The 23,024-nt window shown below is 35.7% G+C and overlaps 8 protein-coding genes across 15 annotated transcripts; 3 read left to right on the top strand and 5 right to left on the bottom strand.

Annotated features, from left to right (window-relative positions):
- Positions 1–791: 791 nt before the first annotated feature.
- Positions 792–4,152, bottom strand: Der-2 (Derlin 2). The gene is made up of 6 exons (XM_011139318.3): positions 3,839–4,152; positions 3,267–3,332; positions 2,996–3,163; positions 2,767–2,889; positions 2,494–2,657; positions 792–2,267 (listed from the first exon to the last, which is right to left on the bottom strand). The coding sequence occupies exons 1-6, from the start codon at positions 3,929–3,931 to the stop codon at positions 2,168–2,170; spliced, it is 714 nt and encodes a 237-aa protein (XP_011137620.1). The 5' UTR covers positions 3,932–4,152; the 3' UTR covers positions 792–2,167.
- Positions 4,153–4,211: 59 nt separating this feature from the next.
- Positions 4,212–6,367, top strand: rdgBbeta (cytoplasmic phosphatidylinositol transfer protein 1). Its single transcript, XM_011139319.3, has 8 exons — positions 4,212–4,412; positions 4,587–4,735; positions 4,870–4,958; positions 5,279–5,286; positions 5,353–5,424; positions 5,513–5,611; positions 5,681–5,836; positions 5,937–6,367. The coding sequence occupies exons 1-8, from the start codon at positions 4,362–4,364 to the stop codon at positions 6,192–6,194; spliced, it is 882 nt and encodes a 293-aa protein (XP_011137621.1). The 5' UTR covers positions 4,212–4,361; the 3' UTR covers positions 6,195–6,367.
- A 137-nt stretch (positions 6,368–6,504) lies between these two features.
- On the bottom strand, positions 6,505–9,378 carry LOC105182146 (uncharacterized). Its single transcript, XM_025299170.1, has 6 exons — positions 9,267–9,378; positions 8,957–9,157; positions 8,318–8,526; positions 7,882–8,022; positions 7,636–7,735; positions 6,505–7,452 (listed from the first exon to the last, which is right to left on the bottom strand). Exons 1-6 carry the CDS (start codon positions 9,376–9,378, stop codon positions 7,361–7,363), a joined length of 855 nt encoding a protein of 284 aa, XP_025154955.1. The 3' UTR covers positions 6,505–7,360.
- Positions 9,379–9,518: 140 nt separating this feature from the next.
- LOC105182130 (uncharacterized) lies at positions 9,519–12,097 on the top strand. The gene is made up of 2 exons (XM_011139320.3): positions 9,519–9,714; positions 9,806–12,097. Exons 1-2 carry the CDS (start codon positions 9,569–9,571, stop codon positions 11,709–11,711), a joined length of 2,052 nt encoding a protein of 683 aa, XP_011137622.1. The 5' UTR covers positions 9,519–9,568; the 3' UTR covers positions 11,712–12,097.
- A 903-nt stretch (positions 12,098–13,000) lies between these two features.
- LOC105182131 (proline-rich extensin-like protein EPR1) lies at positions 13,001–16,610 on the top strand. Of its 4 annotated transcripts, none has more exons than XM_011139326.3 (5): positions 13,001–13,333; positions 13,484–13,777; positions 14,266–14,391; positions 14,631–14,855; positions 15,960–16,610. In XM_011139326.3, exons 1-5 carry the CDS (start codon positions 13,049–13,051, stop codon positions 16,395–16,397), a joined length of 1,368 nt encoding a protein of 455 aa, XP_011137628.1. In that variant the 5' UTR covers positions 13,001–13,048; the 3' UTR covers positions 16,398–16,610. The 4 variants fall into 4 exon arrangements, with proteins under 4 accessions (XP_011137628.1, XP_011137624.1, XP_011137623.1 ...); XM_011139322.2 differs by having other exon boundaries at positions 13,409–13,777; XM_011139321.2 differs by having other exon boundaries at positions 13,001–13,777; positions 15,960–16,609.
- Positions 16,611–17,088: 478 nt separating this feature from the next.
- LOC109503746 (uncharacterized) lies at positions 17,089–17,885 on the bottom strand. 2 transcript variants are annotated; one of them, XM_019840899.2, is made up of 3 exons: positions 17,594–17,885; positions 17,379–17,513; positions 17,089–17,298 (listed from the first exon to the last, which is right to left on the bottom strand). In XM_019840899.2, the coding sequence occupies exons 1-3, from the start codon at positions 17,597–17,599 to the stop codon at positions 17,146–17,148; spliced, it is 294 nt and encodes a 97-aa protein (XP_019696458.1). In that variant the 5' UTR covers positions 17,600–17,885; the 3' UTR covers positions 17,089–17,145. The 2 variants fall into 2 exon arrangements, with proteins under 2 accessions (XP_019696458.1, XP_019696457.1); XM_019840898.2 differs by having other exon boundaries at positions 17,379–17,885.
- A 126-nt stretch (positions 17,886–18,011) lies between these two features.
- Positions 18,012–19,375, bottom strand: LOC105182132 (uncharacterized). The gene is made up of 3 exons (XM_011139328.3): positions 18,969–19,375; positions 18,612–18,764; positions 18,012–18,408 (listed from the first exon to the last, which is right to left on the bottom strand). Exons 1-3 carry the CDS (start codon positions 18,981–18,983, stop codon positions 18,115–18,117), a joined length of 462 nt encoding a protein of 153 aa, XP_011137630.1. The 5' UTR covers positions 18,984–19,375; the 3' UTR covers positions 18,012–18,114.
- A 34-nt stretch (positions 19,376–19,409) lies between these two features.
- On the bottom strand, positions 19,410–22,132 carry LOC105182133 (kinetochore protein nuf2). Of its 4 annotated transcripts, none has more exons than XM_011139331.3 (9): positions 21,927–22,132; positions 21,458–21,633; positions 21,157–21,298; positions 20,865–21,073; positions 20,631–20,777; positions 20,301–20,536; positions 20,043–20,225; positions 19,818–19,980; positions 19,410–19,663 (listed from the first exon to the last, which is right to left on the bottom strand). In XM_011139331.3, the coding sequence occupies exons 2-9, from the start codon at positions 21,611–21,613 to the stop codon at positions 19,628–19,630; spliced, it is 1,272 nt and encodes a 423-aa protein (XP_011137633.1). In that variant the 5' UTR covers positions 21,614–21,633; positions 21,927–22,132; the 3' UTR covers positions 19,410–19,627. The 4 variants fall into 4 exon arrangements, with proteins under 4 accessions (XP_011137633.1, XP_011137632.1, XP_011137631.1 ...); XM_011139330.3 differs by lacking the exon at positions 21,927–22,132 and adding an exon at positions 21,706–21,807; XM_011139329.3 differs by lacking the exon at positions 21,927–22,132 and having other exon boundaries at positions 21,458–21,807.
- Between the last annotated feature and the right edge of the window lie 892 nt (positions 22,133–23,024).

Raw genomic sequence — 23,024 nt, 5'->3', positions numbered from 1 at the left:
AAGGAAATCTTTACAATTCTTATGTTACAACACAAAAAATCGAAGGTATAAGGGAAAGATTCCAGTGGCTTAAACTGTGGAAGTATCTTAGAGATTGTATAATTATAATGCGATTATATATATATATATTCCTCGGAAGTACGAAGCTCCCTTATCCTTTATCCAAATCAATGTGCCAAATCAATCAAATGCACAAAATAAATCTGCATCAACATTTAATCGTAGAGGCGACTCGCGTTAGTCGTCTTTACTTCGCTTACTAATATTATTGCACACAATACTCATGGGATCACAGAAAAAGTTCGTATCTACTAATTTAGTCATTTATTAATTAATTGCACGTGGCAAAGTAATGTTCATCATTCCATATCAGGGAGAAGTTTAAATAAAAAAATTAAAATGTTCAATGTTATATCATAAATTTAATGATTCATATCATAAAAAATTTCTAAATAATGTATTAATTGTTTAATTCGTAACCAAAGTGCTCAGAACATAAAATTGAAAGTGTATAACACATTAAGAAGATATTAATTGAACGACGCATTGATTCTAGAAAAAGGAACGTTACTTTTCCATCGTTTCTATAAAAAGAGAGACGACGGTAATTAACTATAATCAATGCAAGTCTCTGTTATATTCACATATTATATAATATACACGTATGAACAAAGAGAATGGGAGGTGTGTGTGTGTGTGTGTGTGTGTGTGTGTGTGTGTGTGTGTGTGTGTGTGCGCGCGCGCGCGTGTGTGTGTGTGTGTGTGTGTGTGGGCGCGCGTGTGTGTGTGTGTGTGTTATTCCTTTAGTTTATATTTAACGATTTGTACTCTGTAGATGTTGCCTAGATTATACATTTTGCTACCGCAATAAATATAATTAAATGCTTTAATACACACTAAAATAGTCTCCCATGTAATGGCATTTTCTTTTTTTGTTCTCTTTCTTTCCTTCTCTTCAATGTTTAATGCAAGAATTATGAGCACGGTGAATGTATCACAAATGTCACCATCGATCACTTTTACAAAAATCAAGTTGCCTTCAATAAATAATAAATCTAACAAATTTGCAAATATTACAATCCTTGTTTGCCGCGGAATTGGGAGTGCATATACGCGACAGAGACAATTAACTGGCTTAATCATCGGAATGCCAATTTGATAGTACTCGCGTGCGTAAAATCATCATTTCCATTGAATTGCAAAATTAAATTACGAAATCCAGACAATCTACGAACATTTTAACATTCGGCATTAAAACCATTACAATATATCAGAATAAAATGAACTACTATACATGGTGTGAAGTTATGTACAGAGAACATCCTGCACGCAACAACTTAATAATAATAAACCAAAGTTATAAATATTAATCTTTACACAGTTAAACACCACACCAGATGTATCGAAGAGAGAAAAAAAAAATTTTTGATTAGAAACAGAAATAACTCGGCAGCGCCTTATATGAGCGCCGCACACACACTTTGAACAAGTCCAAACCATTATTCTTCTTCGCAGCATAATAATAAAAGCGTGACACTTGATTATCAAAAGATTAATTAGTGGAATCTGGATTTCGTACGCAGAAACGAATAGCTAAGAACGTGTATGTATATAAATCGACATCGACGAAATTCAATAATGGCTAATTATACGATAAGCGGCCAGTACACACATCTCCCCAGCTTTCTCGTCTGCGTACAAAGTATCTAAAAAGAATTGCTTTCTCTGAACTATAATTTTTTTTCTCTTGAGACACTTTTTGCTCGATAATTATTTGAGTGCAAACTATCGTCGGTCTCCAATCTTGAATGAAATTTGTAATTGGACGAATCCTTGCGACGAATTTTTGCTGAAGAAGCGCCAACTCCACAAATTTATTGGGAAATTCTCATTTGAAAGAAATCATTCAATCGTTTATACAGTCTATATATATATATATATGTGTGTGTGTGTGTGTGTGTGTGTGTGTGTGTGTGTATGTATATATATATATATACATATATATATATATATATTACTCTTCATATTACGCATCTTTGGGTGCAAATCCGAACGCTTGTTATCAATAATTCCAAAGCAAGCAAGAACAGCAACAGAGCCGCAGCCTGCCGTAATATTTTTGGGTGATGTCATAAATAACATCAGAAAGTGAGCTATGGAATTTCGATCACTGCACGTTAGCCTGTCCCCAATTGAAGCCACCTGGCCGATCTTCCGGCGGCGGCATATAATCTGGATCTTCCGGATGTGCGTCGAATAAAGTCTTACTGAAGAGGAAAAATGCCAGACTAAACATTACCATTGATAAATCTAATCGTTTGTTACTATTTAATAGTAAGACAAAATATAATTTCCTTCGTAAGCGAAGTACATTTCGATAAAAATTATTTCGAAAATTAAATTGATACAATACATAATTCGGTATATAATTTTGGAGATATAAACATTACTTTAATATCAAACATGTAATAACTAAAAGTAATTACTACTTACAGTATTTGCGGGGTTTTCAAGATTCGAAAACCTCCTCTTAATCGGGGGAATACGTCCTCCGCGAAATAATATGTATGTCCTACTGCCATTCCAACTAGATCGACCCATATCGTATTACCAAGTAATACCGAGAAGCCTAGCAGCACCCACGGTAGATACGGAGCCTGTAAATACAGTGATTATTATCGTAGATGTTTGACTGATACAAGTCAAAATAATAATAGCTCTTTCAATTGGATATGATCCATTCTAACTCTTTTTAGCAAAACTTACCTGGAAGTTTAACAGTCCAAAAAAATTCATCCTGACGAAAGGATTTCGTCGTGACCAGACATACACCAACATTATTGTGAATGCATGTCCTAGGAACAGCAAATTGACAAAAAATGCAAAAGTCTAAAATACTAAAAGTTAAGGATGCAGCCATGGAATGTTTTCAAAAATACAGTATTCTCAAGTAACGGCATCAACAATCTCAATTATGATAATTTGCCAAGGATACAATCATGCATATTCCACCAAAAATGAACATCATTACAAAATCAGCTGTTCTCCTGCGAAAGGATCCTTCTTCTAACATACGACAATACCGATATGTGAAGATCATATTGAAGAGTAGGTTGAAACCTATATTTCCAAAGAATAGGAATGTTGTTATCAACCGCCATATCTGAAATAATTTGTTGCATCATTTAACAGATATGTGTAGAGCAAGTATACCGCTTAATAATAACTATTGTATAGAGATACATGCTGCATAGGTACTTACATACCTGGTATTGCTCAATTATAAGGATTGGATTAAAATATAGCTGAAACGGAGATACCAGGTCCAATTGCTAAAATATAAATATATGTTAAAATAAATTGTTTAATTTTACAAATCATTTAGTAAAATTTTCAATATTTTGTTACTGTTGTACGCAAATTGCATTGACTTTTATATAATTATTGATTATTGTGTGCGTATGTATGTATATATGCGCGCGTGCGGATGGTGTGTGGTGTGTGTGTGTGTGTGTGTGTGTGCACGCACGCGCGCGCGCGTGCATGTGTGCATGCGCACGCGTGGCATGTGTACGAAACTAAGGAGAATATCATGGTAAGAATTAATACAAGAGAATGCAAAAATCTGAATGTCTGAAAATCCAAGGATTTCGAGATTCCGGAGATTCAAGAATCCCAGAATTTAGGAAACCTAGGAATCCGCAAAGTGAAAAGTACAAATTGAAAAAATCCGAGCGTCTAAGAGGTTACGAAAACGAGAAACAAGTTATGTAGAAGCGTAGTCGTGTAGTCATCATATACACAGCTAAAGGCTGCGAAAAAAAACCAAGATGAGTACCACGGCGAGAGTTGTGATGACACAGGCTGTGGTATAAGCCCGCGTCACCACAGGCATCTGCATGTACTCATGCCATAACGCTTCGTAGGCCATTGGCGCCGATCGGCTTTCCTCCGTCTGAATTCCTTCCTTCACACCGAGACCACGCAGCTATAATTCCGCCGCCTCTTATCCTTGCCTGCTTCACCATCGCATGTTGCACTAACGCGTCGGTGTTACCTGCACATCATATCACGAATTTGTTATCCGCACAATTTTTGTACACGTAACACGTGAAATTGTCACCGAACTACTGCTTAGTGATTTTCATAATCACCAACTCACAATAGTGATTTTCTTATTCGTAACTTACCACTTCGACTATCGATTTTCGTCACGATACGGTGAACTTCACTCACTATGGCGGATTGTTTATCTGCTGAAATTGACGCTGACTAGCGGTCTTGGATCCTTCGTGCGAATATTCGAAAAGGAAAGTGTCAATTAATTAATTAACAACAAGCAAGGATCAACTTCACTGACAATGGTTCTCACAAAAGAATATCGCATTTGCATGCCGCTTACTAAGGAGGAGGTATAATACATGAAACTATTGTATTTATTTATATATTAATTTGTCCATCCAGCACCGACATTTATATTTGTCTAGAGATTATTGTTGTATACTGTTACGTATTATGTATGAACCTGTCAGAGAATATAACTTTCCCAATGATACTTTTGAACTAACCATTCTATTTTTGTATAGTATCGCATTGGCCAGTTATATATGATTGCTAGACATAGTCATGAGCAATCTGATTCCGATGAGGGAGTAGAAGTTATAGAAAATACCACTTGCGAAGATCCTTTACATGGAAAAGGCCAGTATACAGAGAAAAGAATCCATCTTTCTAGGTAAATTTATTCTTAATAAGTTTTACTGTGACGCATATGTGCACATGTACGTGTCTGTGTCTAAATATTAATCAACTAGAATAGTATTGTATTCTCTTTTACATAATTATTATAATCTTTTATTTACCTTGCAGTAAACTTCCTTACTGGATACAATCTATCTTACCACGAATATTTTATGTGACAGAAAAAGCATGGAACTATTATCCTTTTACTATTACAGGTATATTTTATTTTAATAATATATTTTATTATCTCTCTCTCTCTCTCTCTCTCTCTCTCTCTCTCTCTCTCTCTCTCTCTCTTTCTCTACACACACACACACACACACACACACACACACACACACACACGATCAATGTTCACAGCTGCAGCATTGTTAATCTTGCATACAAAATATTGAATCTGAAATCAACTCTTAGGTCTTGTAATATTAATAATGATAATGGCTCTTAAACTTTTTTGCCTATAATTGATATAAAAGATAATTTTTTTTTATTAATCTTATTCATTTTCTTGCATGCTTATTCGTGATGACCACAGAATATACTGTAAGTAAATATAAACATGGATATAACCATAAAATTTCCAATTATTCCTGAATTTTTCTCTTTCAGTGTTCCTTCATCCCAAAGTTTCATGTAGCAATAAATACACGTTATGAAGATAACAATGGTTCGACAGAAAATGTAAGTCATTTGCTACATAATTATTACCTGAATGCGTTTCTAATTTTCATTATAGTTATTAATTCTTTATTAATATGTTAACTTGTAGTGCTTAGGGTTGTCACCTATTGAATTGATCCATAGAGAAGTTGATTTTGTGGATATTGCATATGATGAAATCTCTGCAAAGCATTACAAAGAGGAGGAAGTAGGTTATACAAAATCTTGAATCAATCTGTATTGTTGTTTTAACATTATATCGTAATTAATATAACAGGATCCTAAATTTTTCCAATCAAAACGAACGGGCCGTGGTCCCTTGGTTGAAGGCTGGAGAGACATGACACAACCCATAATGTGTTCCTACAAGTTGGTTCATGCCTCATTTGAAGTCTGGGGAATGCAGACGCGAGTAGAAGAATTTATACATAGAGTAAATTTAACAAATAAAATATTTAAATCTATTTCTAACAATAACATTCTTTTTATTAATTTAATTTAATTAAATAATTAATTTTCTTTTTATTGCTTAGTGTATCAGGGACATCTTGTTGTTAGGCCACAGACAGGCTTTTGCCTGGATTGACGAGTGGTATGATATGAATCTGGAAAGCGTTCGGCAATACGAACAAAAGATGCAAGAGGAAACAAACGAGAAGGTTAGACTGAGAAATCAACTTGACGAAAAGCAGCTCTCTATGGCAGGTACACCATCCTCATCTATACCAACCACACCGACGGCGAAGTCACCCGCACAATCCTCGAATCGATCATGGTTTTCTTGGTCGTAGCTATTATTTGAGTGACAATGATCTTAGACTCTATGACAGCTTTCCGAATGAACGAAAAAAAGAAAGAAAATAAAGAAACGAGTGACATTCTTTATTTCCCACGCACTACATGCACACGTTGAATGTCCTGAATAATATGCGAGTCGTTAACGAATATATATTTTTTAAACAGATTTGGTCGATTGATTACTCTTCACTTATTTAATTTAGCGAGAGGGGATTTTATTGGAAATTTACTTGACATGTAAAACTGTTTCTTCACACACACACACACACACACACACACACACACACACACACACACACACAGAAAAAAAAAGGAATTCTTTCATTACTAATTTAAATAAAAAATAAGAAAATGGGCCCAATATTCCTAGAAAAAGTTAGAATTCACGGAGAATGTGAAAATCATCACATATTGGTAGTAATTTTAATCACAAATGAATGAAACTTTCTTCACGTCAAGTTAAACGAAAAATGTCTTGTATATTGATTTTTCTATTTCTTGGGACATCCCATGTAAACATATGTAGTTCCTTATCCGTAGGTTTATCGTGAAATGAGTTTTACTTTCATTTCGACGTATCATCCTCACAGAGGAATACACTAAAAAATGTGTGATGTACCAGCTGCACAATTAAATTTCAAGAGCGTCCGCAATAAGCAAGAAAAACTGGTCTAAATCATTTTGATAACATAAAATGCAAATTTTTAAATACATCGTGTGAAAATTAAGTAAACACTAAAATTTAACTACACACTTGCGTCACATCTTGTACAAGTGAATAAGTGTCACTTGTGTTTTGATAGCAAACTAGCTATATATATATATATATAGCTATTTTTATCAACGTTGTATTCTAGTGAAATTAATATGTATCAAGTTTTTTATTTCCGTTTCAATGTATAGAAGCACTTGAAAATATATATGTTTGCAAATAATTCTTATTTGTTCAAACGAATGTCTCAGTTGTAATTGATATGTGTGATTATATTATCATACTATTATACTATTAGATTAATGATTAATAATTTTCACTGGTGCTGCATGTACATACATCTCAATCGTGATACAATTAAATCGATCAGCCAATTCACACAAATGTTATCGTGATATATAAATACGATGATTTACACAGAGAATTCGTACATTGCTCGATTATCACTTAATTCGGCCGAACAAGTGTCGGGTGTAATATACTGACTGTTGGATGTTGCAACGGTGTAATGAGAACATGCGCCATTTCGCCAACGTGACCTGTTAACGTAATTAAATGCATTGAAGTATCTATTTGTTGCCATAATTTATAAAGAACGATAATTAAATTGAAATAATATAATCGGTCGTAATTAATTAATTCATAAATTTATAAATTGAAATTTATATCAATCGTATCAACGAAATTACAACTAAATTATCAAATGATAATGTTTATTTTACAAGCATTATAATGGTCTGTAAGTTGCATGATAGGGTACAATAAAGAAAGTTCCTGCAACCTCCTTAATCGTTCAGACACTTCTGGAGATGTCGAAGTTACCTGAAAAGAAGTAATACCTGTAATTCAGCAAAAATTGCTTCAAGACAGAAACTGAAAGATGATTGGAATTATAAGTGCAATTTAGAGTCGCCTCAATAAAGATAGATTTCAATAGAATCTGACTGTTTTTCGGACAAATTTCTTACATCCTCAACACTCATTGCCAAATTTAACGTAGTTTCTGTATACATAGCACGTTGTTCATTCCGATGGAGCTGTTTAGCAGCTTCTGTAATTAATTCGCTGAACCTGGCCGCAACCTGCTTCCATTTTATCAAGTCGCCAGACTATGTAAGGCAAAAAATAAAATGAGATCAACCGTAGAAAACCTTTTTATAAAAATGTATTCCGCACGATTGAAATAAAAAATATATAATTTCTTTTTAATTAGCATAAAAAAGTGGAAAAACATTTAGATGCTAATGACCGAATCACCAAGTGTTGAAATGCTTAAGTCGATATGTTTTAAAATTTTGGATGGAACCAGTTTCCTTTACTTTTTTGAAAATTTGATTTTATGGCATTGTACATCCTTGCAATAATATTTATTATTTGAGCTACCCGAATAATATATAACATTACCGAAAGGTTAAAAAATACTGGTAGTAGGGCGATAGGCAAAGGTGATCCTCGTAATTCGGAACATTCCGAAGGTGGCCCCGACAGAGTCAAATGTCTCAACAGATCCAGAACATCAATCAGAAGCTCGCCGTGGCGACCGCCGACATCCTGTTTGATAAGACCTAAAGCATCTTGCGCGATAACTTGTACCTCCACACCTGGATTGTCAGCTGATTGGATATAAATGACACATTTATTTGCATTGTTTATAGAAATATATAAGTATGTATAAATATAAAAATGTATATATATATATATATATATATATATATTAAAAATTACACGTAAAATTAATTTAATATATATATATATATATATAATTACACGTAAAATTAATCGCAAATTTATGCTGCAATCAAAGTTTCACCTATTTACGATTACCTATAGATGATTGGATAACTTGATATTGTAATATCGCAATTCATATCGGAATGCAAATTTTGCTGACAATGATTTTACATTTTAGCCGATGAACGTCGTTGTTTTCATGTCGCATGATTTCAAGTTACAAATAAAGCATGATTACGGGAAATGCTTGTCGCCGTCTATTTTACACAATTTAATTTTATCCGTAATGCTTAGTTGACATTATTTATTTACCAAGTATCAATTCCTGCACATGTTGCGGCATGATAGGCTTTTTGAGACGGCTGAGAAAAATTTGTAAGGCTGCCGCGCATTCCAGAGCTGACCTGTTCGATTTTTCAAAGCGTGGCTTATGTCCTTTTTTTAAAGAATTCAGGATATGTCGTCGAAGTTCACGACGTCCTGTCCGACGGAATAATCCTTCCACCGTGGCATCTTCAGTTAAAGGATCAAAAATCATACTTTCTAAATTGTATTATTAATGAATGTGTGTGCGTGTGTGCGCGTGTATTTCCTTATACACATCTCAAATGTATAAACTTACGTTGTTTCAAAAAATGAGTAAGTTCTTTCACTACATCCAAAGATTTCTGCGATATTATGTCGTCATCCGCATTTTGACTGAAAGTAAAAAGGACTACGGAAGTTTTAATCATTAAAAGCTAAATAAATAAACCATTTGTTCCTTTCTCTCAATAAAAATTAACGGATGTATATAAGAATTGGATAAACGATTCGTTGCAAGTCATAAAACATCTTCGTTAGCGATACTGCGTGTCCTTGCTCTGTCCTTCGCATGCGAGCTTATAAAGAGCTATCATATTCCGTTATGGAAATTTTGCAAGTATGTCGAGAAGAACGTTTCATCGTTATTTGTCATATTATTTAACTGCGACCGCGATTTTAGTTTGCGAATCGTCGCAAAAAACTCCTAGACGTGCGTCTTGTCCCTCCTGTGGTCAGGATTGCCCGGAAGCGTTGGCGTCGCCATGGTAAGAGAAATTACAATTATTTACAAAATTTAGAAAGCTGTCATTTTGTGTTTGATATGCAGATTAATTTATGTTGAAATATCCTCCGCAGGTACCCTCGTCAAGAATTAGACCTGCAAGTTGGAATCCTGCAAGATTTTTCCGTCACACCGCTCCAAAACTCGCCTTACTTCCGTCTGGCACAAAGAGAAATCTCTCAGAATACAGCACACGACGACGTTCTTTCGGGCCAAAATCCGATGTTCCCTAGAAGACACAGAAGTTTCTCGCAACAAGGATCCGCAAAGGACGGATATCCTCGTGTCGGTAGACTTCCGATTATGCAATTCGTTGACAAAACAGAACAGCAAAATTCATTTCTCGGAAACTTCCCCAATAAGTTCTCAGAATTCTTAGGCAAGCAGACGACCTTGTCTCTGGATAAACCTGCAAACAGTTATCCTGTCGTCACTCGTGTCTCTCCGCCAAAGCAAGATTTTCACGAACTGGAGCAAACGAGCTCGTTCTTCGGCAGTCTGCGCGATAAATACTCAATGTCCTCGTCAGAGATTGTTGAAGACTGTAATACAGAGAACGAGCAGGGTCCTGCGAGAGAATTCAACGTCGTTTATCGCGCAAACAGGAAACCTTCATGGGGAAACTCAAGGCACATATCTCCGAATGAAATTGTCCCGCGAAAATTCTTCCCAATATTCCGCCAGGCAAGCATCCTTGACGGTAACGACGATGATGATGACGATGGCGATGACGAGCAAAGGAATGCAATCGAGAGACCATCAAATTCTATCGGCGGACAGTACAACAATCTTGCTTCCCCTCGAGATATATATCATTCCGCAGGAGTTGGTGTATCCAGAGACCATTGTGAGCCTTATGTTCTCTCTCCAGACTCAAGTGTTGAAACATCGGCGAAAAATGGCGAAGTCCTTGGCGATTGCGATCTTATGAAGGATTCTTCGGAAACCTCGAGCCTAAGACAGTCGAAATCGATTCACAATCGAAATTACTTCTTCAGGCCGTATTCCATGGAAGAAGAGGAAATAGCTACTATCAAGGACGACAATGAGCAAATGAATTATCTTTATAACTCACTTCAGGATTCATACATTTGGAGATCTACAAAGGACGAAAGGGTTTCCCCCAATAGCTGGAATCTGGCAACAGGTAGTAACTTGCAAAATCTTATCGAAATTAATCGAGGTAAGGGAGCTGAGAGTAATTGGCCACAAGTGTATTCCGCAACAGAAGGAGATATCGGATACTTCGATGTCGAGGAAGACAAAGATCGGGAATATTCCGAAAACGAGGCCGAAAAGGATACTATTGAGATTGAAACGTCTGTTTGCAAACCTTACGCCCTTCCTTTGGATATGCATATTTGGAGGACAACACACACACACGATAAAAATGGAGAGCTCCCCGACAAGCGGGATCTTATGTATCGCCTCGAAGATTTGCAAGGAATCCAAAAGACAGGACAATCCAGAGTATATTCCGTGGAAGAAAATAGCAATAAATATTCTCAGGGCGAGAACAAATTTAAGATCCAGGACGAAACACGTATCGGCACCGACAGAATTATTCGCGCTCCTGTAATCGATGTTACCCCTTGTACCTTTCCGCAATCATTCTTGAATATTTTAAACTCTTCGAAATATCCTACCGAGTCCACAGTCACGATGGATTTGTCGGAAATGAAAAATAACATATCGCGCGTGAATTCTACGGAAAGGAGACACGAGAGATTTTCCGAGGACGGTGAGCGTAATCGGGATCAGATTTTCGTCAAAGATATGTACGATGCAGAGAAATATAAGAGCCTTGCTCTCGACAGGGGACAAGATGCAAAGGACAACACGCAGAACGAAACTTTGACAGAGCTCGATCCTGATCTAATAGATGAAGCCGAAAATCCTCCAGTAGAGCCGACCAAACGGACGCCGATAGAATCCTTCGATAAACATTCCACGTCAATCACGGCAAAGGAGAGCTCTTAATTACACAGAATAAATCGCTCCTTAATAAAATTTGTTCGTTGTAATGAATGAGAGAGCGTTAGCAAGATTGTGATTGTAAATACATAATTATATCTCTGATCATATTTCTTATGTTGACCAAAAATAAAAGAATCGTTTGAAAAATTATTCGTTTCGTTCGATTTTATATGAGTATGAATATGAGCAGTCAATTAGCAGTTAAATATAAATAAGTCATATAAGGATTAATGACAGTGATAACGGCACACATTGATTAGTCGTTGTAATGATGCGCGCGACATCACTAAATAAATATTTCGATCTACTAATTTGCAACTGTTACGTCCTTTTACGTACCAACATACCAAATTGTCTTTTTTGTTATTAGCAGCGTAAAAAATAGATAAAATGAATAAAATGAAGTCAAAGATTACGCATTTGTATAATTAGCCGAAATAAAATTATATGAGAACTATTATATAATATAATATATTTTCTCAAGGTAATCGGGGAATGTACCAAATGTTGTTATCGCGTTTGCGTAACTGAAGAGCGTATCGCGTTTAAAAAATTTTTTACGTAAGCGAGACATGTGTCCATCCATTGGATTCCATTGGATTGCAACACGAAGGAAAATTCAGCCAAGTCAACGTAATCGCTGGTGCTTAAAAAAATCAAATAGGAAATCGCTGTACAACTGTTGTTACAAAATGAATCTTATGTTTAATATGAGATGTATGAGATGCATATGAGTTTGCTCGTACATCTCATATTAAAAGAATTTGCGTCGCTTTCAAATATCTTATTGTATTATATACATACATGTATGTACATTAAATATGTCTTTTGAAACATTTACACGGTAGTATTTACCGTGTAAAAGTCTTTGCAACTTGTTATTATATAATTGATGCACATTCTTGGAACACTGTAAAATGTATGTAAATTAGACAGATCAATTTCTTCTTGCAATATTACTGATCCAATATTCCGTGCGTAACAGCTGTTCCACAACTTCTTTTCTACTGCAAAACTATGCGATAATAAATTCAGTAAGATTACACAGCGTATTAACAGGATGTGAAATAAACGGATCGAATACAATGAGAGCGCGACAGCAGAAATGATAAAATCGACTTGCGATTGTGCAAAAATGGGGACACGTTTGCATTGTTTAATCACGCATCGCGATTTGCCGACGCATCGAATTCTGCACCCAGTTTTGCAAGCAAAATGTCGATTTCATCGTCGGTGAATTCGATCGTGATTTCGCGACTGGTCGTGGATCCCTTTAAAAAACCGGACAACTCGTTCTGCTTCATCAGTTCGAATTTGTCTTCGAATACGACTATCGAGCGATGCATCTGAAAAGTTGTTGCATGCTGTTTCTGCTGGCACTAGTTGCCTGTCAGGCTGCACCGTCTACGTCCAAGAACATCGTGAAGAAATCGATCAGTGAAAAGACGAGTAAGATCGAGAAAGATGATATGAAGATGGAAGATCCTGGCATGGATAAGGACAGAACGAAGAAATCCGCGACGACTTTCTGCGTGGAGGTCCGTGATGGAACAGAACAGCAAGTTCCCTGCGCAGAAACGAAGCGGCCCCTGGTTTTGGTCCAGCCTGAACCTGCTAAGCAGATGGTGATACATCAAGAAGCTCCGCATTCCATTGTAGATTATCCCATTAAGTTTATTAATTCGCAAACCCTGTCGCAGACCTCGCAACCCGTCCAGATAATCCATACGCAATCACAACAGCCCCAAACCGTTCACGTCGCACCACTTGTTCAGCCAGTTCAAACGGTCCAGCCGCATCTTCAGTCACTGCCTCAGCCAGCTCCTCAGCCAGCTACCCAGCCTGTAATCTTTCTGCAACCGCCAGCGCAATACAGTCTTCCTGCTGTACAAACTCCACCACCTCAACAAGCTCCGATCGTCAATATCTTGACGCCTCCTGCCGCTCCCTGCAACGTTCTACCAACACCAACAGTTATTCGGCAGGAAAGTAAATACGAGCCAGCGAAAGAAGTCGAGCATTTAAAGCCGTTACCTAAATTAGAACCGGAGCCAGAACTGAGACCAAAGGTAAGAGAAGTAGATTAAGGTAAATACAATATCATGAACATTGGAGAGCTAGTACAGTACAGTACAGATAAAGAGATTATTTTCTCGAAAATATAATGAAAGATCATTGCATAGCTTCTGCTATCTCAGTTGAAATACACGTTGAACGGTTAAACTTGAAACTAATATTATATTTAAATAAAGAGTTTATATATCCAATTTATTCAAATAATAAACACACACATATGTATATATTGGTTGTTTGAATGAACTTAAATAAAATTTCAATGAATTTCAATTAAGTGAAAAAAATAAAAGTATATATGTGTGTGTGAGTATCATAGGCAACATATATACATAACATACACGTACGCACGCACGCACACACACACACACGCGCGCGCGCGCGCGCGTGTGTGTGTGTGTGTGTATACATATATGTACATATATACGAGCCAGCGAAAGAAGTCGTTATGTCATAAATTGTAATATCTTTTTTCACAATTTAGCCGATCGCTATGCCACAAACTGTGGAATTTTTATCAGTGGTAGAACCTGTTTCTTGTAAAAAAGAGTTGGTCGTTCTACCATCCAAACCTATAATGGAATATCCTGAAAAACAATTGACTCTGCAGGTTAGTCATGAAATCAGCTTTTTGCAGAAAAAGGAAAAGCTTATACGATTATAAAATCATGAATTATTGAATTCTTAGAGAGATGCATTTCTATTTGAAGTTCTTAAAGAGATTCTTAGTTCACCACATTTGTAAACTTTTAAGTATTTTAATTATAGTAACAACATATCGCGATACGCTTAGTAAAGTTCCAACGGAAGATCAAATCAAATGTGTCATTTTCTACTATGTTCCTTCAGGTGACCGAGTTAGAACACCAACCTCATGTTCTATCCGATACACAGTGCATCTGCGCTCACAAAGGGCAGCAGAACCCGTCTTGGCCTAGGCATCATCACAAGGTGCACGAACATCACGTGATGGTGCATCCTACTGCAAATATCGCACCTGCGACTCCATTGATTGTACAACCCTCCTGCCCTTTGAGTTATTTATCAAGTAACCATCCGACCGTCCTTGGATATGTAAGTACCGAATCGATAGTAATCGAACAATGATTATCACGCGCTGTTATTAATTTTATATATGGAAAAAACGATACAAAACGTTATATGATGCATCGAATTTTCCGTTGCTTGAAAATGATAGAGATTGAATGAGAAATTCACTTGTATTGTATAGAAACAGAAAAATTGCCGGAAGAGCTTTTGAATCAATTAACTGTTTTCAATTATCCCAACCGCGATCCAATATATAGTTGCATGTTCAAACGAATCCTTCCGATCGTGACAATCGAGATATCATTTTTTATCGCTGAATTTTCATTTGATGCTTATTCAGTTGTACGAACCAAGATTTTTTTTTCCATGTAGTAATAAACGTAACGATATCGTGTGGCAATGACAAGACGAATTTTTAAAAGCGATAGAATTTTGAAGCGACATCAAAAGATTCTGACATGCGCGATGCTATATTAAGTAAAAAAATCTTTACATAGAAAGGTCCTTCCATGAAGAAGGTCCAGCTCGCTCGGTCGAGAGAGCATAATGCATAAGTACATAATGTCTGGTTTCACGCACAGGTCTAACCCTTTTCTATAATCCTTGGTGACTTCGTAACGGAAATGGGCCCGAGCAAGCTTAATGATTGAGCACCTCAAACGTTATTTGTAAAATACAAGGTACCGATTGCGCGTCCTTTCGACAGAGAACGTCCTTATGTACTGTTTGTTCAAAAAATAAAAAAAAAAACGATTGTTTGTATAAAATCGTCTCCATCTCGTTCTGCCTCTGATCCTGATTATCCAATTTAGTTCTATCATCAACCACAGCGCATAATATCCGCATAATATTGCAACGCTTTTAGAATCTTTTGATGTACGTAAGGCGAAATAACTCGCACGCGCGCGAAGGCTTAACCGTTACAAGTTTTTACGAAAAAAATTGCAAGTCCCTGAAAAGAAAAAAGAAAAATAAACGAAATTCTATCTATTAAAGTAAGACATACAAGTGGCCTTTTGTCTGATAATAAAAACAACAATTAACATTTACTACATATACTTTACTAAATATATCACGAGTGATAATTTTTATGGACACTGAATATTGAATTATTTTTTTCTTTTGCAGCCGGGAACCGCATACGGTGATACGATTATATCAGTCCATCAAGAGAACGCACATCCTTATTATCCTGATGTGTCCCCTAGTTTATATCCCGTGACATCTCACGAATACATATCTTATCCCGTGAAAACCTACGAGTCTCGCCCGTATACAGCACCAAGTGTCACCGTAAATGCATTCACTGACCCGACGAGAGATTTTCGCCAGGCACAATCGAGCCATTCACAAAAACTTAAGGAGAATAATAAATCGGAAAGAGGATATCCAGTTACTCGCGCAATAGCCAATGTCCCTACGGGAACGAGCAAGCGAGAAGCTGATTCGATACAGCAGTTAGAGCAGCAAAACCAGCAAACAAATGTCGTGCAAGAGCGAGTAGCGGAGTCAGGTAAAACACCCGTGGAGATGAAATTCGGCGGACAAGAAAGCACAACAATGTGAAAAGAAGAGTTGGACATGCTCTTCTGCATCAACGATGTAAATACGCCATAATTTGTTACTTTCTAATTTGTTAACACTATCAACCCTTCGACACCTATAAATACTTCGACATCTAATTTATTTAACTCATTCAATCATCTAATGATTTTCTAATCTTTTACATGTCATGCGTTGCGTATAGATATCCTTGGTGTAAAAATGCGGAATATTTTCTGAATAATAATAATAAACGATCGTTACGTTTTCTCAATTGCGAATTATTAAGACAGATTATTTCAAACACTCACCGTTTTGAGTTCTGCATTCCCATTTTTCTGTGATTTTCCTATGCGTCCCTTTTCCTTCCTATATGGCTCCCTTTCACTCACTGGAACATATTTATATGCGCAATTTGCTTCCCGATCGTACGTTTAAAAATGTTTGAAATTGTCGGATTTAAGGTTATAAGCGTAATTTTTCGAAACGTTTTGCTAGATCTCATAGGCAAATTCACGTTCATTCATATCAATTGAAGAATTTGACGATTTCCTGAAAGAATGTCATGTACGGAAATTAAATTCAGCTTACATATCTATATCTCTCAGAGATCTCTTATATATTTCAAATTCCATTCATTATTTCCTACTCAATTTATTAAAGTTTACAATAAATTAAGCAAATTATACAACTCTGTTCATAATATAAATGCAAGTGTTATTTAAATTAGACAAATGACCGGTTTATAAACATTAATTACTGTTCAATATCGTTATCGATGTGCTAGACATTTATAAATGAAATCGTTCACTATCACTTTCAGGTTTGTTCCTAATTGCTGAAAGTACCATCTGGTAGTTGTTGGGTATATAATTGCTATAACGATTGCGCCTATCGCCAAGGGTGTTAGCAACATCCAGATTATCTATAAAAGGTTTATTGGTACAAAGTACGGGCAATGCAATATAATCACACATTAAGTTGAACAGATTTTAGGATACATACGTGAAATATCCAAGTCACGAGCAGCCATCCTATCAGCACTGTCGCAATTGTCGTTAAATATGAGGCATATTCCGGACGAAGGATATGTCGCAAGCAAGGAATTTTGTCGTTTAAATCAGTCGCCGTGGCCTCCAACTTGGAGTAATTCATTAAAAATGAATAGCATTATTATATCCTATCGCAATAAATTAACCTTTTAACATTAGGAAACTCACGTCCATACTTCACTTCGATAAATTTCTAAACCAGACCTCCCACCACTAATGCTGATTTAAACAGTAATTGACTGGAATGTGCAATTCAGAAGATCACTCGTTACATTTTGCGTATATCTTCTTAAAGTGTAATCAATTTAAGTTTTGTCAGCTTATACGATGCAATTTCACAAATGACTGTACCAAAGCGATAACAAACAGCGATTACTTCGCCACGAAGTGTCAGTCGACTTTTATGCATGACATATCGCTGTCGTAATAATCTTAAACTATTACTAGCTTTCGAATACATTCGAAAACACGCAAAAAATTATACTCTCACCGAGAACAGTCATATCAATAATTTACTTTTCCATAAAATATATATTCTATTTTTGTACACAAATAGCTCGTATAAATGTAAAATGTGACTGTTTTACAGAGATTTTTATTCCTTTTCGCGGATAATTCTTTTCTTTCTTTCTTTTCACGAATAATCAATATAATAATATTCTTCAGATTCAGATAATTTCTTTCGTTTATTATTCCGCGACTGGTCTCGCGGAAGTTCGATGATTCCATTGCCTTCCATTGCCTTCCATTGCTGATGGGCCAGCGATAGATCCGTCTTCCACGAATGGATACTTTGAAGTTTCATCAAGGGCGCTTCTCTTATATGGCACGAAGGGAGTTTGCATGCCAATTTGCAAGGAAGCGATCTTTCGCCCTCGCAATGACTCTCGCGGTAGAACTGCCTCCTGCCGGTCGCATTTAACAAGTCCGTACAGTTCGTGACACGCTGAGGACGTCGTCTTTGCGATCAGGATTGTTGACAACTATGCAGGACCATGCGTTCAAAATTAACTGACCACGGGGCTACTTGGCCCTGGTCTTGGTTACATATTACTTGATATAATTATTGGCGCTTAAATTGCACATTGATCTCATTGTATTTCTAAGTTGTTGGAATAATACGGAAATAAATTCTGGGAAGAGAATTAGAAAAGAAGTGGTGAAATTTTTTAACTGTAATACTCACAACGATTAAATTCGCAGATTGTCGCAGTAAAAACACAGCAGTAGGATGTATTAGAATAATTATTATTTCCATTAAACGCGAAATGGCAGCAATGGAAAACAGGATACCGGACAACATCAACAGGATTACAAGTTGGAAAAGTCTGATCAATACCTGTGTCAAAAATGTTTTTGCTCATATCATCGTTTCTTAAGACAATTTGGTTCTTTGCAATTTTCTACATCACATGCAACATCTATGAAAATTTTATTTTTATTTTATTGTTAACACACACTAACAATATGAATGAAGAAAGTGTATTTATAATACACATGATTATCAAAGATCAGAGAAAAAATCGCTGGAAATAATTCTTACGCAAAGGATCCACATCGCCGATGTCCTTTCGAGTCACGAATGATAAGATACATTCCTTATGTCTTCTTGTTGGTTGCAGTCCTTTGCAATCCTGTTGGTTAATATTCGTTACATTCAATGAATTGTATCCCCTGTGTGTTTCTTAATTTGACTTCATTCAACGGCATATGAACTTGCTTCAATTTTTCTTAAAATTTTTCGTACAATACGACGTGATGCAAAGATCTCGCAAAAATAATTCCGTATCGACCGTCGCTTCTGTGCCCAACTTCGCATCGCGTTACTTACATGTAACGGGGGAAAAGTCGAGTAAGAAACGTAAAAAAGCAAATATTACAAAAATGGCCTTGATTTCGTATTAGAGGATCATCAGATCGAGGAATTTACATCCGAATATGATGAAAATTGTTACCTTCCAATAGAATTACCGATATCATGTAATACATCATAAATTATTTATTCTGCTACCTCTATTGATAGTACAAACTTGGTAATAATAAAATCTGTGAGATAATGCGTAATACACAATAATTAATAGATATAATTCATCTTAGATATAGATATATAGATATAGTACAGATACGGATATAGCATAGATATAGATATGTACAGGTGTTCTCTTCCCAAGCCTCTTCAAACTCCTTCAAATTATTTGCTAGTTATAATCCCTTGTAAGCTTCCCGTAATTCAAGTTCCTATTCGAATAAAATACATTATAATAAAACATACATTTACAGTCTGAGCTGTACCAATTAAATTCATTAAATATATTCTGACCTAATTATATAAATGTAAATAAGATACACAAATCTATGCAAAAAGTAACTATATATGTAATACGTAACCTACATCAGCAATTTCATTGTTGTAGATTTCTTGAAGACTGTGAACGAGAGCTGACGACTTTTCCTCTTTTCTTCTAATTTCCTCATGCAGCTGATTTCTTTTTAGGCATTTCGCATTAAAGCCAACTTTCTTTGTACATAATTGAGCCGTCTTCAATTCTTTCTCACTAACGACATTATAAAGTTAAACATTGAAAACTTACAAGATAACAAGGTAAACGATCGTTACCTCAATAACCGTTCATGCAAGTCACGCAATCGAGCGATATCTTCTTCATGGCGCGATTGAATTTCGTTCTTTTCGGTGTTGACTTGAACTTTATACACTGCTAATCTATTTTGATGTTCAATCCACGTATTTTTTAATGATTCAATATGTTTCTTAATAATATCCGACTGCGCCTTTTGGTTTCTACAAGAAATAATTACAGGACATTTTATCAAACTTCAAATATACATAAGAACCCAAAGACGATTAGAAATTTACATCAACTGTTCGTATATAGTTTTCAGTGTAGCCAGTTCATCATTCATTTTCTGAACAACATTCAGTTCTGTCTCAATTTTTTTTATAGAGTGCTTCTTGTCTTGAATGGCTTCCTGCATTATGACGCGTTCCTCCATTTTTAAGTTCTTTTGCTCCTCAAGTTCATTCAGACGCAATTGAAACCTTTCTGGCGAATGTACTACTTCTGACTGTAAACCTTCTATTACTTTGGATAACTGAAAATAATGTAAAAGTGTCATGCTGATTATATGATAATAAAAACATTACGTTGCTGTTGTGAGAAAATTGAATTTGATTAAAACAGTTTACCCTCATCACTGTTGTTTTGACAGAGACGCAAAGTTCTTTAGCTTCTTGGTTTTCCTTCTCTGCTTTGTTTCTTATCACCTCAAGTTCTAATTCTCCCTTATTATTCTTTTCAATTTTCAATTGCATATGTTGCATATCGCTCTCGAGCTAATATAAAAATGCAAATTTACATATTACATTACTTATTTGATTAATTGGACACAAGTACAGACACATTCATTCACATCAGTTTACCTTTTTCATCAAAGATAATTGTTTTTCTTCGTGCAAAGTTTTCCTATTAACAGACTCTACAATCTGAGCTTTCTTGTCTTTTAACTCCTCTAGGAGTCTGGATCTAGCATGAATTTCATCTATTCTATCGTTGAATTCTAATTTTTTTTGCATTGTATACAATATAAAATTAGCAAGATATTTAGCTTGCCTTCTAAGTCGTTTTTGTCCTGTGCAAAGATTATTTGTATATTCATATATGTATTAAATTTATACAGTATCTCTATCCGATATTTTTAATTATAATTTGCACCTGGATTAGTAATGTCAGTAATGCAGAAATCACGTAGAAATATCTTGTCAAATATCTGTGTTAGAGCTGCATGCAAGTTGGTCAGATTTATTGTATCGGAATCCTTAAAATATGACATAATAGCGCACTGTTCCATAGTTGGCTGTAAAACTTTTTTAATATTAACTTTACTGTGTATGCGTATGTATGTATAACAATAAAGATTCATGTGTGTTATTTATATTTATAAATATACAGACAGTATATGCACGGGTATACAGTGTACAAGTGTACCAATCTTAGTACATACAAAATCTTCTACCTGATCAATTAAGTTCATATTAATGCCAAATCGCGTCAAGAATGATGATAATAACATCATAATATATTCTTGTGTAGGATTTTTGAGATTTTCAATAGTCGATGGCAAGCCAGCGTCTAATAAAATACGATGAATCTTATTGACAGGAAGATCCATATTGATAGACTGAATATCGCCTGCAATAGTTGGTTGGTTCAAATTAAAAATTAATGAAAAATAAAAAATATGTAGAATAAGTAACAACAGACAATGAAAAGAACAGCTGGTATTCATAAATTTAAACAGAGTTACTCAGTTTACAAAATCACATATGGTCTGTTCTCTTCTTCTTCTGCACCGCTGCACTGTTGCAATAAGTTAAAGTGAGACAAATATATACTTCTCATTCGAACTTATTGCACTAGTGCAGCGGTGCAAAGGAAACGAACAGACCTATAATTTCTTTCTCAATCTAACACTTACGAAATACCTTAAGAAATATATTTAGTTTTTCCGTTCCACGCTTTATTAGTGCTAGTTCTAATAAGATACAAATTCTGAAATCTCTCTAATGTATCACGTTAGTCACGGTAGCGGATCGCTTATCAAAATACACGCTACACTGATATCAATCGACACGTTCTGTAACGTTCCAAAATATTTGAATCTATCTGCTTGTACACATAATTGGCCGATGCCTGCGTGACAATGGCCGCGTTCAGTAGAACAAAGTGATCAGAGAGCGCTTAGTGATTATTGTCTGTGATTGAAGCATACTTTTGGATTTTTCATAGACCCAGAAGTATTTACCAATCAGGAGCGAGATTCAATGGAAAATCTAGTAATGTTGTCCAACTGTCGAGTCTGCTGAATGCAGCCATTGGTTGCGTTCAGCAGAACAAAGTGATCAGTGAGCGCTTAGTGATTCTCGCTCCTGATTGGTAAATACTTCTGGGTCTATGAAGAATCTAAAAGAATGCTCCAATCACAGATAATAATCACTAAGGCCCAGTTCCACAACTTGCTTTAAACGGAGTTTAAATATATATTAATAAATTTTACGTTTTCTCTTATTTGTAATATTTTTACTTTTTATTTTAAATAAATGTCGTAATATATATATATATATATATATTATACTTACATTTATAAAATATTAAGATCGTAAATATTTATTATAAACACGCGCGCACATCTGTCAAAAAGATTCAACAAACTGGCAGACTACTACTTGAACAGTGTTACTAATCGACGGAAATTGAAATTAGATTGCCTAGAGGTTTTCGTTGATGCCAACGTTATCCCCTCTACTTTTCGGGAAAATGTCGTGTAACCATAGTGCCACTGTATTCCTTTTAAGCCAACGGCACACGATGCTTGTTTTCGTGCTGGATTGCTTGCTGGATGAAAATACTGCGTTCTGATTGGTACATTTCCGAAGGTGATTGGAAATGTACCAATCAGAACGCAGTATTTTCGTCCAGCAAGTAATTCAGCACGAAAACAAGCATCGTGTGCCGCTGGCTTAAGTCAGAAAAACCTGTTATTTTCAAGTAGTATAACACAACGGCAAGTTGAACTATCTTTT

Source organism: Harpegnathos saltator, unplaced genomic scaffold (genome assembly GCF_003227715.2).
Source record: "Harpegnathos saltator strain DR-91 unplaced genomic scaffold, Hsal_v8.6 scaffold254, whole genome shotgun sequence".
NCBI classification, from domain to species: domain Eukaryota; kingdom Metazoa; phylum Arthropoda; class Insecta; order Hymenoptera; family Formicidae; genus Harpegnathos; species Harpegnathos saltator.
The sequence above is the reverse complement of the archived record's forward strand: the minus strand, read 5'-3'. Positions and strand labels throughout refer to the sequence as shown.